The sequence below is a fragment of the Dromiciops gliroides genome, chromosome 3, assembly GCF_019393635.1.
Source record: "Dromiciops gliroides isolate mDroGli1 chromosome 3, mDroGli1.pri, whole genome shotgun sequence".
In the NCBI taxonomy this organism is placed as follows: Eukaryota; Metazoa; Chordata; class Mammalia; order Microbiotheria; family Microbiotheriidae; genus Dromiciops; species Dromiciops gliroides.
In genome coordinates, this window is record NC_057863.1 from 627,806,290 (window position 1) to 627,821,790 (window position 15,501).

Genomic DNA, 15,501 nt, shown 5'->3' on the forward strand with positions numbered 1-15,501 from the left:
GCAGAAAAATGCATCAAATGAACTCATTCACTGCAGAAAATTCATTGCAAATAGATCAACAAAGAGCATGCTCTGCCTCTGTCTATTGGACAGGTCTCAGGCCTTGGGTTCAAGGAAGACCTGATTTTGATTCCTACCTTAGACACTTACTAACTCTGTGACCCTGGGCAAGTCACTTAATTTCTCTGTACCTCCTCAATATCCTCATCTATAAAATGGGAAAAACAGCATCCCTGTTTCTTAAGGTTGTTGTGAGGGTCAAATGAAATAACACACATAAAGTTCTTTATAAACCTCAAGGTGCTATGTTGTTTTTTTTTAATTTTATTTTGCATTCATTCATTAATGCTTTTTGGGGAAATGAGAGTTAAGTGACTTGCCCAGGGTCACACAGCTAATAAGTATCAAATGTCTGAGGCCGGATTTGAACTCAGATCCTCCTGAATCCAGGACTGGTGCTTTATCCACTGCACCACCTAGCCGTTCCACTGCCCTGAATCTTAATGCTCTTCTTTATGTAATCTGAATTCCAGCAAACTGGGCTATTTGTGATTCCCCATACATGACACTCTGTTTCCTCTCTCCAAACCTTTGCACAGGTCGTGCCCTATGCCAGGAATCCATTTCATTTTTCGCCTCATCCTCACAGCATCCTTCATTCCCTTCACAACTCAAGTGCCACTTCCCAAGAAAGCCACCCTGATCTCCCACAGTAGAGAACACCCTAGCCAAAGAATTAATTTTATGCCTACTTTGAGTATGTTTCATATTGGTTTTTCTAGGCATGTGTTGTTTTACATAAGTAGGATGCCCTTGTGGTCAAGGACAGGTTCATTTTTTCCTGGGGAACCTGACATGGTACCACAACAGGCCCTTAACCACTTGGATGAGAGCACAAAAGAGCACTGGCTGCCCCTCCCCCACGCCTGGAACCCTCTCCCTCCTCTTCACTGCCTCCCTGCATCCTTGACTCCCCTCACGTCCCAGCCAGAGTCCCACCCTCTACCAGAAACCCTTCCCATTGCTCTTTAGATTTAGTGCTTCAGTGCCAATCCCGTAAAATTAGGGATTTTGTTTTTGTTGTCTCCCCATAGCCTAATGTCATAGGTTCTTAATAAATGGACAATCAATTTAGTTAAAAAAAAAATAAACTTAGCACCTTCCCTCTGAGATTAGCTCCAATTTCTCCTGTATATGTCTTCTACACACATAGTTGTTTGCACATTGCCTCTCCCATTGGGACTCAGAGATTTTGGCCATCAGGGACTGCTTTTTGCTTTACTCTGGATCCTCAATGCTTATTGAAGTGCCTGACATGCAATAGATTTATCTTTTGGGGGGGGGGGGCAGGGCACTGAGGGTTAAGTGACTTGTCCAGGGTCACACAGCTAGTAAGTGTCAAGTTTCTGAGGCTGTATTTGAACTCAGGTCCTCCTGAATCCAGGGCTAGTGCTTTATCCACTATGCCACTTAGCTGCCCCGAGTAGGTGATTTATCAATGTTTGCTGATTTGACTTTATCTGTCATTCTGGTTTCCTTGGGCAAACACCAGGGATTTGGGAGAAGGCTGATGAAGATCATGAAAAAACTCCATGACTCACCTTCTTGCTCCTGCTCTGCCTTTGTTCAGAAAAGCTGATGCTTCTGTTCCTGTTTTCCCTTCTTAGCTCCCATTCCCGGACTTCCCTCTGGTGGCACTTTAGCTCTTCATCTTGCATGTACCTGGCAATCTCCTGAAAGGGGAAAGAGATTAGGGGTAAACTTGAAGAATCAGAGATTTGGAGTTTTTAAAAAGAACCTTTTGTTGTTGAGTCGTTTCATTTGTGTCTGACTCTCTGTGACACTACTTGGGAAAGATACTTGGCAAAGATACTAGCGTGTCTTGCCATTTCCTTCTCCAGCTCATTTGACAGATGGTGAAACTGAGGCAAATAGGGTTAAGTGACTTGCCCAGGGGCACACAACTATAGTAAGGGTGGATTTGAACTCGGGTCCTTTTGATTCCAGGGCTAGCACACTACCCACTGTGCCACCTAGCTACTCTAAAAAAAGGACCTTAGACATAATCTGTTTCAACTCCTTCATTTGATAGACAAGGCAACTGAAGTGAACAGATATCATAATTGCTACTGAAGAGCTAATTAAATTATTTTCCCTAGAGCTAGGTTTCAAATCCAGGTCCTCTCGCTCCAAGTCTGGCATTCTTGCCATCAGACTATATACTATCTATATACCTTTTTCCTTAGCTTAGAAGATATTGTCAGAGTTGTTGACCATATGACTGAGAAGTATACATTGTGACTTTCTGAAGCACACACAGGGCAGAATTGTACTCCATTGTGTTAGAATATTTCAATGTTTTCTTTGTGTTGCCTTCCCTGGGCAAGTTGTGACCCTGGGCAAGTCACTTAAGTCACTTCTCCCAAATCCCTGTATTTGTTCAGACATATGATGTCATTGCTTTGGGGAACTCTCAGTGTAGAAACTCCCTCCACTGATGTACATCAGCAATTTGTCTGTAATTTATAATCTTGCCCGGACTACTGAGAGATTGTTGTTGTGTGTCTGTTCTTGAAGAGGACTATGACATTGGGATGATGTCATGACTTGCACTGAATTGAATTTAAGTGAGGGAGGGCTGTGCAAGGTCACCAATCTCACTCTCTCCTCCAGAGCCATCTGGGTCCAGTGACAAGATATGGATCAGGACAACTGGAGATGGCCCTGATGTTTAAGGCAATTGGGGGAAAGTGACTTGCCCAGGGGCACACACCTAGTAAGTGTCTGAGGTGAGATTTGAACTCAAGTCCTTTTGACCTGAGCTGCCCCCCGATAGATTAGACCATAATGAAGATTAGGGCTGGCCCTGCTCAGTTCACTAACTTTTCTTTCTTTCTTTTCTTTGCTTTGTATTGAATCTCCATGTTGTTGCCCTAGATCCAACTTACCCTGTCCTCTTGAGTTGCCATGTTTTCCAGAAATTCTGGAGCTAGAGTACTCAGGAGGCCCTGAATGTGCTAAGGATGAAGCTCCCCCTGAGCTGACATAATTTATTGTTGCACCCCAAGCTGGACTTCCCTGTGTGTCCTTGGGAAGCAAGATGGGCGCCAGCTAGTCTGTGGCCGACTGGATAATGCTTGTGCAGCTGGGGTCTTCTGCAGATAAGGGGACCCTCCCATCTTCATAGTTTAGCAGTTCTCAAGGGCAAGGAAGGCTGCTTTTGCCACTGTCCTGCTCCTCCCTGTGGGGAGTGGTTTTTGGTGTCCCACACCTTTGCTGCCCTGTTCCCCTTCCCATGTTACATCCCTTCCTGGTATCCCCTCCTCCCTTTGTCCTGCTGTTATAAAAATGAAAACGTTTGTAAGGACTATGGAGTCTTTGCTCAGGAGTTGATTTCCACATGCATGTTTATTCTTCTTGGGTTTTTTTTTTTTGTTTTTTTTTGTTTTGTTTTGGGGCAGGGCAATGAGGGTTAAGTGACTTGCTCAGGGTCACACAGCTAGTTAAGTGTCAAGTGTCTGAGGCTGGATTTGAACTCAGGTACTCCTGAATCCAGGGCGGGTGCTTTATCCACTGTGCCACCTAGCTGCCCTTATTCTTCTTGTAATAAACCTAGTTTTCACATAAGTTTTATGAAGGTGTGATTTCCTGTTGACAGGGTACATTTTGTCTCAACACAATTCTTAGATGGATTTATGATCTTAATGAGGTGAATATTCCCTCTGAGATGTGGATTTCTCCCTGGAATCTTGTCCCACTCTTTTCCTTGTCCTCCAACAAGTCTTCTACAATGGGCCCCAGTCAACATGGTGGGAGGCTTTCACTTGGAAGCATACCGGAAAGTATTTATTTTGTCTTCCTCTAAGAGATGCAAAAGATACTCCCCAACAAACAGACCAAGAAATACCTGTACAAAGTACATTGGCTGAAAAGAAATAAGTTAGGGGCAGCTAGGTGGTGCAACGGATAAAGCACCAGCCCTGTGTTCAGGAGGACATGAGTTCAAATTCAGTCTCAGACACTTGACATTTACTAGCTATGTGATCCTGGGCAAGTCATTGAACCTTCATTGCTCTGCCCAAAAAAGAAAGAAAGAAAGAAAGGAAGTTGTTCAATTATATTCAACATGCATTTATTAAGCTCCTCTTAAGCACTAGATTCTGGGTACATAAGAACAACAAGGACAAGAATCCTTTACCCTCAGTGAGTTTGCATTCTACCAGTGTCTTTGAGCTGGTCTTTCTCCATGTCTGGAATTCACTCTCTCCTCACCTGCTCCTTGTAGAATCCCTTTCCTTCTTCAAGACTCAGCTCAGGCACCATATTTATTCTACACTAAAACCTTTTCTGATCCCCCCAGTTGCTAGTGTCATCTCTCTCTCTTTTTTTTTTTTTTGTGAGGCAATTGGGGTGAAGTGACTTGCCCAGGGTCACACAGCCAGTAAGTGTTAAGTGTCTAAGGTTGGATTTGAACTCAGGTCCTCCTGACTCCAGGGCCGGTGCTCTATCCACTGCGCCATCTAGCTGCTCCTGTGTCATCTCTTTCTAATGACTGTGTGTAGCCCAGGAATAGCCTGATAATAATAGGGGATAATAATAGCACCTACCTTCCAGGATTGTTGTGAAGATCAAATGAGATAGGAATTATAATGAGCTTAGCACAGTGCCGGCCAAAATGCACATTGTTGTTGTTGTCCTGATTTTTCCTAGGTTGCACTCATCCCTCTTGAACCCACATTGGAAGTTAAGGTGGTTCCCAGGGTGGTTGCTATGTAAATAGCATTCTAACTCTGTGGCTCCTAAGGGTAATCTTTGTGGATGACAATTCCCATCAATAGTCTATCTCATGAGTACCCATCAGTGCACTTCCCATGAATAAATCAGTTACAAGTACTCAATCTTAAATAAAACATTTACTGAAAATGTAAAACAAATATATACTTTTTATATGGCATTTTACCCATAAATCTTAATTACACTCTCCTATCAATGCACACAGAATTCTTTCACAGAGTGCTCACCCACCTAAAGCCCTAGAGTTAGTAAAGTATACATGTAGGGAACATAGGTGGCTAGGGCAATTTATAACTCTCGTGGGCTTCAGTGTCCTTTATCCCAGGACTTTCCATAAAAGTTCTCTAATAAATATGTTTGTTCTTGAAGAGATACTTCCACTGCTAAGCCTAGCTGAGTCATTCTGTGTTTGACTAACACCTCAATGGGATGATTTCTCAGCCATACTTGTTGATCTAATGATTCTTTGCTTCCAAGCAAAGAATTAGCTTGGCCCAGCTGGTCCTACTCTTCAGTAGCAAGTATAGTATCCATCACTTCCTGTTTCAGGCTTACCCAATGCCTTCAGCTGAATTAATAACTTTTATCCTAGAGTTAGCAAAACTATCTACAATTCTGTTCCTTTGCAAGATTCTTCTCATTTCTTAGTATAGTGCCTAGAACACAGTATACTCTTACTAATACCCTTCCCTCTTTCTCTTCCTTCCTTCCTCTTCCTTCCTTCCTTCCTTCTTCTCTCACAGCAACAAAGATAAAAATGAAAAGAATTATCTTATGTTTTCTTTTTGGCAACAAATCAGAGCATACCTTTTCTTACTCTTAGCAGCAAGTCTATTACTTCTCAGAAACAGGCAGCAGGAGAAAACACTTCAGCCTCTTGCTGGCTAACCAGTCACTCCAGCAACAAGTAGCAAATAGTTACAGTCTTTCTTTGACACAGTTCTGAAATCTATCTTTCTCTTTTCATAACCTTTCTTGGTTCAACAGCTAGGTCCTCCCTACTAATGACCCCATCTTAGCTTATGAATAGTAACCAAAGGCTCATCTTCAGTCTATAATAAGGTATATTACATTTGTCCCACAGTAATACAGCTGTTCTGGTATCCATGTTTCCCAACTTATTAACTTAAAAGAACTCCAGTTCTTCATGTGTAAATCCCTAAAGCAGACTGTATTTTTCATCTACTCCATTGTTCTACAGCTTGTCATGGACAAATGAGCAACTGCTATTTCAGAACTCCAAGTCAGATTTAATTCAGTTAACTGCTTCTTTTAGGCTTGAAACCAGACATGTCCCAAAGAAGTGAACTGTCAAGGGTCATTCCCTTATCCTTATATACATATTTTTTGTTTGTTTTTTTTGGTGAGGCAATTAGGGTTGTGACTTGCCCAGGGTCACACAGCTAGTAAGTGTCAAGTGTCTGAGGTCAGATTTGAACTCCGGTCCTCCTGAATCCAAGGCTGGTGCTTTATCCACTGTGCCACCTAGCTGCCCCTAACAAGCCAGAGGGGATACTGAAAAGTACCCTGGTTTGGGGTTTGTGTGTGTGTGTGTGTGTGTGTGTGTGTGTGAGGCAATTGGGGTTAAGTGACTTGCCCAGGGTCACACAGCTAGTAATTGTTAAGTTTTTGAGGCCGGATTTGAACTCAGGTCCTTCTGAATCCAGGGCCGGTGCTCTATCCACTGCACCACCTAGATGTCCCCCTTATCCTTATATTTTTTTAAAAAACCCATGTGTTCATTTTGAATATACTTCTACTTATTGTCCTTTGTAATTAGGGAGGATGAAAATGACATCATGATGTCAATGTATGGTATGTCCACCTGGGGCTAATCAGACCCAATACAAGCTCAGAAGGCTCCATCACAGGTTGGGTATGAACATCTGGGAAGGAGATGTCTCTAAATTTGCACATCTCATTTACTTTTACATGTCTGTGTTGTATATGTGCTTACCTATTCTGTATATACTTGTATACATATATGTCATCTCCCCAGAAGAATGTAAACTCCTTGAGAGGTTTTAAAATTATTTATCTTTGTATCTCCAGTGCCCAACATGATGCTTGGCACACAGCAATTGATTAATAAATGCTTCTTGGGGCAGCTAGGTGGTGCAGTGGATAGAGCACTGGCCCTGGATTCAGGAGGACCTGAGTTCAAATCCAGCCTCAGATACTTGACACTTAACTAGCTATGTGACCCTGGGCAAGTCACTTAACCCCCATTGCCTCACTAAAAAAAAAAAAAATTAAGCAGAGCTCTGGTTCTTCTCTTATAACATGACTAATGCAGAAAAAAAATTAAGCAGTAAATAACTGTGAGTAATATAATGAATTATAGATTAAACGACCCTAGGGGTTGACAACAAATTTTTGTTGTTGTTATTGTTGAAAGGGGTTCCTGGGACAAAAAGAGTTGGGAAACCACTGACCTTGGCCAATGATACTGAAATATCTTCTCAGCAAGACATCACCCTGGTGGTGTCATTGGTGGTCTTTGAGAACGAAGGATGAACAACAACATCTTCTCAGAGTAGATTCTGTCTCTAGAACCTTTCTGACTCTGAGAATGAAGCATGAGAAAAGTTGGCAACCAATGTCTGTCCTCACCTCATCCTGGGCCACTTGTGCAGTCCGATAGTCATCATTGCGCTCCCGATTCCTTCTTGTTCTCTGCCGAGAAATGAGAAGTTACAGTTAGCAAGACCTCCTTACTGAACACCACGAATCCTTGGCTCCAGCCTTCTCCCAAGGTCTCTTGAAGCTTTGAGTGGAGTCTGATGTTCTTGAAGGCTTTAGAAAAGACTTGAGGTGGGCCGACCAGAATTGGAATGATTCAGAGTGTAAGCTCAGCAACTTGGTGTGAGCCAAACTGGCATCAGCTTGGTGAGGCTCAAAGAATTTTAATATGGGGAGTGTGCTACAAGGTAATGAATTTTGGGGGCAGCTAGGTGGCACAAGTGGGTAGCATGCTGGGCTTGGAATCGGGAAGACTCATTTTCATGAGTTCAAATATGGCTTCAGACACTTACTAGCTGTGTGGCCCTGGGCAAGTCACTTCACCCTGTTTGCCTCAGTTTCCTCAACTGTAATATGAGCCCAAAAAGGAAATGGCAAACGATTCCAGTATCTTTGCCAAGAAAACCCTAAAATGGGGTCATGAAGAGTAGGACGCAACTTAAATGACTAAACAAAGACCAATAACAAATGAATTTTGGAGGCCATAGCAAGTATGGTACGGTGGAAGTAGCACTGTCACCTTGTGACCTTGGCTTAATCACAGTAGTCTAGATGATCAATTAAGAAACCATAGGGTTGGATTAGACAGGTTTTGTTAGTAAATATTTAACAACCAGCTTTCTGAAAAAAAAAACCAAAACCCACAACCCAATATGTATGCAGGACATACTTTTAAGTTTAATCTGCATTTTAAACATTTTCTCCATCACTTTAAGTTCTACGATTAAGAAAACAATAAGCCAAGCCTTGATTTGTAGCATTTGCTGATTTCTGAGTTGAAAATGCTCTCGCTGAAAATTTAGTTGAGCTTCTTGTAGCACATCCCTAATTAGATGACCACAGAGTCTTCTAGCTTGACATGAGTGGTTCTTAACCTGAGACATGTGAACTTTTTATTTATTTATTTATTTATTTATTTATTTATTTATTTATTTATTTATTTATTTATTTATTTATTTATTTATTTATTTATTTATTTATTTATTTATTTTTGCAGGGCAATGAGGGTTAAGCGACTTGCCCAGGGTCAGTGTCAAGTGTCTGAGGCCGGATTTTAATTCGGATCCTCCTGAATCCAGGGCTGATGCTTTATCCACTTGTGGACTTGTTTTTTAAAGTATTTCTATAACTATCTTTCTTTCTATCTTTTTTTTTTTTTGGTGAGGCAATTGGGGTTAAGTGACTTGCCCAGGGTCACACAGCTAGTAAGTGTCAAGTGTCTGAGGCTGGATTTGAACTCAGGTCCTCCTGAATCCAGGGCCAGTGCTCTATCCACTGTACCACCTAGCTGCCCAGATAACTCTCTTTCAACATCACTGTAATTCTATGTCTATATAAAATATTTTGATAATGATCTTTTATTATATGTACTTTATAACTATATTTTAATATTATTGGGTTTGCAATTCTAAATTTTAATATGATTGGTTTCCTTTGTAATCCTATGTTTATGTAAAATATTTTGATAACTATATTTCAGCATTATTGGTTTCCTTTGCAATTATAGGCATAAATAAAAGATTTTGGTATCTATATTTCAATATCATTGGTTTCCTTTGTAATTCTCTATGTATGTAAAATATTTTGATAATTATATTTCAATATTGTTGGTTTGCTTTGCAATTGTAGGCATAAATAAAAGATTTTGACAACTATATTTCAATATCATTGGTTTCCTTTGTAATTCTATATACTTTATTTTTTGCATTTAAAACCGTGCTTCTAGGAAAGGGCCCATAGACTTCACCAGACTGTCCAAGGCTTCCATGGGACAAAAAAGGTGAAGAATTCCTACTCTAGGTCTGTGTCTCTGGGGTACTTTTCTACCCCTAGATTTCCATCTTTTGATACTTAAAGCAAGAATGAATTGCGTTCCACATGCATGGAAGGAGACTCAGGGGGGAATGAAATGATAGAACTTTTAAAAGCTCTGAAATAAATGCAAATACATGTGGTATTCATGGTTTCACCAGAAAGGGGTATTTCGAGGACAGAAAAATTCTGTCCATCTCTACAGAGAGGTTACAACCTATTTATGATTTCAGAGATAAGAGCAAGAGAATTGTTGCCTGTGACCCAAAGACCTTAATTAAGCCAGTGTCCACAGAGGGTGCAGAAAGAGGAAATCGAAGCCTCAGGCTTCAGTTAGAGAACACAAAGTCCCTTAGACTCTAGCTGAGCCAGGATCTGAGCAATGACAGCCACAAACTAAAGACTGAGCTCGTTACCAAGGGCTTGCAAACAGGAAGGCAGAAAAAGTGCACCACGTGAAACTGAAGGCTGCTGGTTCTGAGAACATAACATGTAATTTAAGAGCATTTTAATGCCCTTCATTGAGAGCCTGTTCTTAAGCTGAGGTACATGGAGTCCCTAACATGGAAGTGGAAAGATATCAAGGGTTTGTGAACTTGGATTTTTTAAAAAAAGACATCTTTATTTTTACTAACTTCCAACATCCTTTGTAATCTCACATATTTTATTTTATGCACTGAAAAATACGATTCTGAGAAAGGACTCTGTGGATGTCACCAGACTGTCCAAAGGAGCTCATGGTACTCAAAAGGACCAGAATCCCTGATTTAGAGATTTTTGCAACTCTTCTCTCTCTTTTTTTGTTTGTTTTTGCAGGGTAATGAGGGGTAAGTGACTTGCCTAGGGTCACACAGCTAAATAAGTATCATCAAGTGTCTGAGGCTGGATTGGTCCTCCTGAACCCAGGGCCAGTGCTGTACCACCTAGCTGCTCCTATTTTTGCAACTCTTAATATCTCTTCCTTCAGATAAACATTCCATCCTGATTTATAACCCTGAGGTCTTTTCCTCCACTCAATATCAGTTTCAAAGGTGGGAATTGAACCCAAGTGTTCTGCCCAGTTCTGCCCTATACATCTGTTCAGAATCCCTGTGGCCTTCCAAGCCAAATTTCCTTCTCTAGCCACCCTGGTCAGATCTTTCATCCTCATCCATGTGACATTGTTTAGCAGTTCAAACTGTTGGGTTTGAATTTCAGCCTGGCCACTGTCACCTGAGCGACCTCTGCCAAATAATCTCATTCTTCTGGGACTTAATTTCCTCATCTGTGAAATGATAGGGTTGGATTAGACATGGGGTTGTGCTGTTCAGGATTTATAACAATCAGCTCCCCCCAAATAAACAAAAAAACTAGTTCCCCCCAAATAAACAAAAAAGGACATTACTTCTCAATTTAATAGACATCATTAGCATTTTCTCTATCACTGTTGTCTCTACAACCAACAAAGCAATAAATCAAGCCCTGATTTGTGGTGTTTGTTGATTTCTGAGGTATAAAACTGGAGAAAATAATTTCCATTTCTCTTCGGGCCCCACAAAGAGACAAGGAAATCATTTCCAACAGTTCAAAATGGATCGGCAATTTATCTCCTCCAGCCTCTTGGTGGAATCACACAATGAAAAGGTTGAGGCATGAAGAATATGAGATACTTCTGCACTCCTTTACTTTTGATTGGTTGTAAAAAAAGTATTCAGCATGTAGAGTCAGATGCAGCTATAGAAGAAAGCATCTCCTGATCAACTGTGAGAGATTTAGCTCTTCTCAGCACTACAATGATCCAAGACAGTTCCAAAAGACTCGTGATGGAAAATGCTCTCCACATACAGAAAAAGACTATGGAGTCTGAACGCAGATCAAAGCAGACTATTTTCACTTTTTTTGTTGTTGTTATTTTTGTTTCTTCTTTCCATTTTCCCCCTTTGGTTCCGAATCTTCTCTTACAACATGATGAATGTGGAAATATGTTTAACATGATTGTACTGTATAACCTATATCAGATTCCTTGTTGGCTTCAGAAGAGGGGAGGAAAGGAGGGGAGGGAGAAAAATGTGGAACTCAAAATCTTACAAAAATGAATGTTGAAAACTATCTTTACATGTAATTAGAAAAAATAAAATACTATTAAAAAACAAAACAAAACTAAACTAAACTAAAAAAAAAGAAGTCATCTCCCATGTGCATTTATAAGATTCTTGATAGAGATGAATTTGTTAACCATTCTTTGATTAAAACACGACACTGTGACATCTGAGAATGTCACAAGTAATTTAAGAGCATTTTTAAAGCCCGCTGCGGAGAGCAGGGCTTCTTAACCTGAGGTACAGACCCCAAAGGCGTCAGTGGAAAGATTTCAAGGGTTTGTGAACTTGATGAAAAAAAAATAGGTGGGTGCTTGCTAAAATCTTCACTACTACAGTAATAACGGTAATGGCTAATAATGATAATAAAGGATAGTCCCTTAAGAATACAAATGGAATTCAATCCAACCAGCATTATTGAGTGCCTACTGTGTCCCAAGAAATGTGATAGGTAGGCACTGGGGAGGCAAAGAGAAGACAGAACAGTCCCACAACCATAGAGATTTGGGTATACTGGGTTTTTTTTTGGGGGGGGGTGAGGCAATTGGGGTTAAGTGACTTGCCCAAGGTCACATAGCTAGTAAGTGTTAAGTGTCTGAGGCCGGATTTGAACTCAGGTCCTCCTGAATCCAGGGCCGGTGCTCTATCCACTGCGCCACCTAGCTGCCCCTTATACTGGGTTTAAAAAAAAATAGTTAAAGCAGAAATGGTGGTAACCAAAGTGAAGGTGATTGACCCCAAGAAATATATGATCAGCACTGATGTGTGGGAAGAAGGGAAGAAGGGTCACATCCCACTGTCCTTGCAATAGACACCAGTGGGGCTTGTTTCTAACACAACCATGCTTCATGATTATCTGTACCCCCTAAAATCTTCCTTCACTCCACCCCCAACCTCCCTGGGCCATTTCCCTACCAACCCAATTCTGCGTTGGCTCTTTGGGACAGTTTTAACCTAACCACTGCTACTTTGGAACTCACAGCAGCAGTGACACAGGTGCCAGTGGGAAAACCCCCAGCATAGCCTTTTTCTGCCCCACTTCCCCCACCAGATCCTCTTGTGGCTTTGGCAGACAACCCTCCGAAAGCAGACTGAGCTCCAGGAAGTGACCAGTGAGTAAGAGCACCTTTTCCTTCTGGGTTTGGGTGGGCTAGAGTGAGTTATTTAGAAAGGGCAGGTATGGGTGGGTTATGAACTATATCACAAGTTTCATTTTATGCCTTGCCTCCATATCTGTCTTTCTTCCAACCATGCTCACAATCACAGAGACTCACAAGCCCAGTGCCATCTTTGATTCTTCATTCTCCCTCACCCTCCATATCCAATCAGTTTTAATCTCCATACTCTTTCCCTCTCTTATAAGTACCCTTCTCTCCCCTCATAGCCACCACCCTAGTACAGACCCTTGTGTCTTGCCTGGACTATACAAACAGCCTCGTGATTCATCTCTCTGCTTCAAGTCTATCCTTATCCAATCCACTCAATTGCCAAAGTCATCTTCCCAAACATAGGTATGACCAATGTCATCCCCCACTACTCAATAAACTCCAATGGCTCCCTAGCGTGCCTCCAGGATCAACTGTGATATCATCTCCATCTCATCCTTTAAAAATTGTTATTCTCTAAGTTTTATAATGTTCCTGATTATTAGAATATGTGTGCAATTGATATAACCAAGAAACATATTGGGAGTTGAACTCAAAACTCTTTACTGATAGGGTTGAACAATCAAAAAAGTTTGGATACTGGTCTAGAAAAAGAAAAGTGTCCACCTTTTGGCTGAAATGATCAAGAAAGATGTGTGGGTCAAGAACTTTTCTGCACCTACTATGTGAGTCTCCTCTTCTTCCTGCAATCTCCAGGCTAATTCTTCATCTTGTTGGAGCTGCTCCTGACTGTGGAGTTCCAGTCCAGCCATCTGCCAATTTAGGGGGTCTGTGACATCATGTTGAGGATCATTCACATCTAAGAAGAAGCAATCACAACCAGCAACTTCAAGTAGACTGAAGAAAGGATTTCTAGAGCAGAGGTATCAAACACACGGCCCAGAGAACTCCAACCCCCTTCCCCACAATGCTGCCCCAACCAGATTAAAATGTAATGGGGAAATATTTAACAAAATAAATAAAATGACAACAAAACATAGATAATGTTACATTTTAAAACTAAGATACTACGCAGCCCACAGGGATCCTTATGTCCAGTTTAGTGGCCCCCGTTTCTATTTGAGTTTGACCCCACCTCGGCATTCTGTTCTGATTTCTGTATCTGAAGAGGGGAGGTTTTTAGCTATAATTTAAAAAAAATACCCTTTCTATGGTAGGTAGAGACCCAGCCTCAGAGCATGAAAGACCTAGGTTCTAGTCCTATCTCTGACCCAGACAAGCTGTGTGCCCATCAGCCACATGCTCTGCACTCTCTGATCTTCAGATTTCATCTTGCATCAGATGGCTACTCCAATAGGACTTGGACTCCATAAAGAAATGGTCCCCAACTAAGAGAGATGAAGTTTTTGGTGCTGGTGACTCTAATACCATAAGTCACATATGAGGACCTGACCTATACCAACAGAGAAAGCTCCCTTATTAGGAGTTCCTTATACTGATTAAATTTCAGGGTTAGTCCTTCAATCTGCCACTGCCTCCGTCTCCCCTAAACCACATAAACTGTAGAGAGCCTGAGGGTAAAGGACAATTCTCTTCAGTTTAACACAGGACAGTGGAAACAGCTCAGTCTTTCGAGTCGGAAGACCTCGCTTCCATTCTGACTGCATCTTTTCCCTGGGTGACTTTTGGCAAGTCATCTTGCCCCTGGGCTTCAGTTTCCTCTTCTGTAAAGTCAGAAGACCCCTGATGTTCCTTCCACTTCTAGACCTATGATTGACAATCTAACTGTTAGGAAATTCTTTCTTATAACAGGACTAAATTGGTCTCTCTTCAATTTCTGCCCATTGTTCCTAGTTTTCCCCTCTGGGATCAAAGAGAAAATAGAAAGTCTAATCTTTCTCCATGGGCAGCTAGGTGGCACAGTGGATAGAGCACTAGGCTTGGAGTGAGGAAGACTCATCTTTGTGAGTTCAAATTTGGGTTGAGATGCTTACAAGCCGGATAACCCCGGGGCAAGTCACTTCACCCTGTTTGCCTCAGTTTCCTCATCTGTAAAATGAGCTGGTGAAGGAAATGACAAGTCACTCTAGTACTTCTGCCAAGAAAACCCCAAATAGGGTCACAGAGAGTTGGACATGACTGAAAAATGACTGAACAACAATCTTTCTCCTCTTTCAGGTGATAATTCTTCAGATATTTGAAGACAGTTGTCATGCTTCCTCTCCCCCAGCCTACTCTGCCCTAGGGTCATCGTCCCCGTTTCCTTCAATCTGTTCTCATATAAAAAGAACTTGAGGCCCTTTGCCATCCTGGTTGCCTCTTTTGGGGAGTTTATTGATGTTTTTCTGGAAATGTGCTGTCCTAACTGACCACAATACTCCAGAGTACAATATTCCACCTAAATGTTCTCAGAGGTTGAAATAGAAACCTTTCCTCTTTATTTCCTTTTAGGAAAAACAAATAGAATTTTTATGAAAAATTTCTCCACTTTTATCTCATTTATTTCCCATTTGAGAGATAGCACTATATTTTGCTTATTTTTTTTGTGGGGGGAAGGAGGCAATTGAGGTTTAAGTAACTTGCCCAGGACCACATAGCTAGTAAGTGTTTGAGGCCAGAACTGAACTGATATCTTCCTGATGCCAGGGCCAGTGTTATCCACTGTGCCACAAAGCTGCCCTGACATACCACTTTTTTTTTGCTGTGAAATGAGAGTGAACAGGCAGTATGGTAAATTTGTTATTCAGTTATGTCTAACTCTTTGTCACCCCATTTAGGTTTTTCTTGGCAAAGATACTGGAGGGGGTTGCCATTGCCTTCTACAGCACATTTTCTACATGAAGAAACAGAGGGAAGCAAGGTTAAAGGACTTTCCCAGGGTCACACAGCTAGTAAGTCTGAGGCTGAACTTGAACTCAGGACTTAGGGACCGCGTGCCCTGGAGCTCTATCCACCGCATACCTGGCTGC

The 15,501-nt window shown here is 41.5% G+C and overlaps 1 protein-coding gene across 1 annotated transcript in view; it reads right to left on the reverse strand.

Moving 5' to 3' along the window:
* The window catches only part of LOC122750057 (coiled-coil domain-containing protein 50-like), a 59,865-nt gene that overhangs the window by 11,233 nt on the left and 33,131 nt on the right, over nucleotides 1–15,501 (reverse strand). Inside the window, exons 6-8 of the mRNA XM_043996706.1 lie at nucleotides 13,255–13,391; nucleotides 7,408–7,470; nucleotides 1,602–1,733 (exon numbers count right to left, since the gene is read on the reverse strand). Coding sequence (XP_043852641.1) covers nucleotides 1,602–1,733; nucleotides 7,408–7,470; nucleotides 13,255–13,391 — 332 coding nt within the window. The remainder of the gene's footprint in view (nucleotides 1–1,601; nucleotides 1,734–7,407; nucleotides 7,471–13,254; nucleotides 13,392–15,501) is intronic.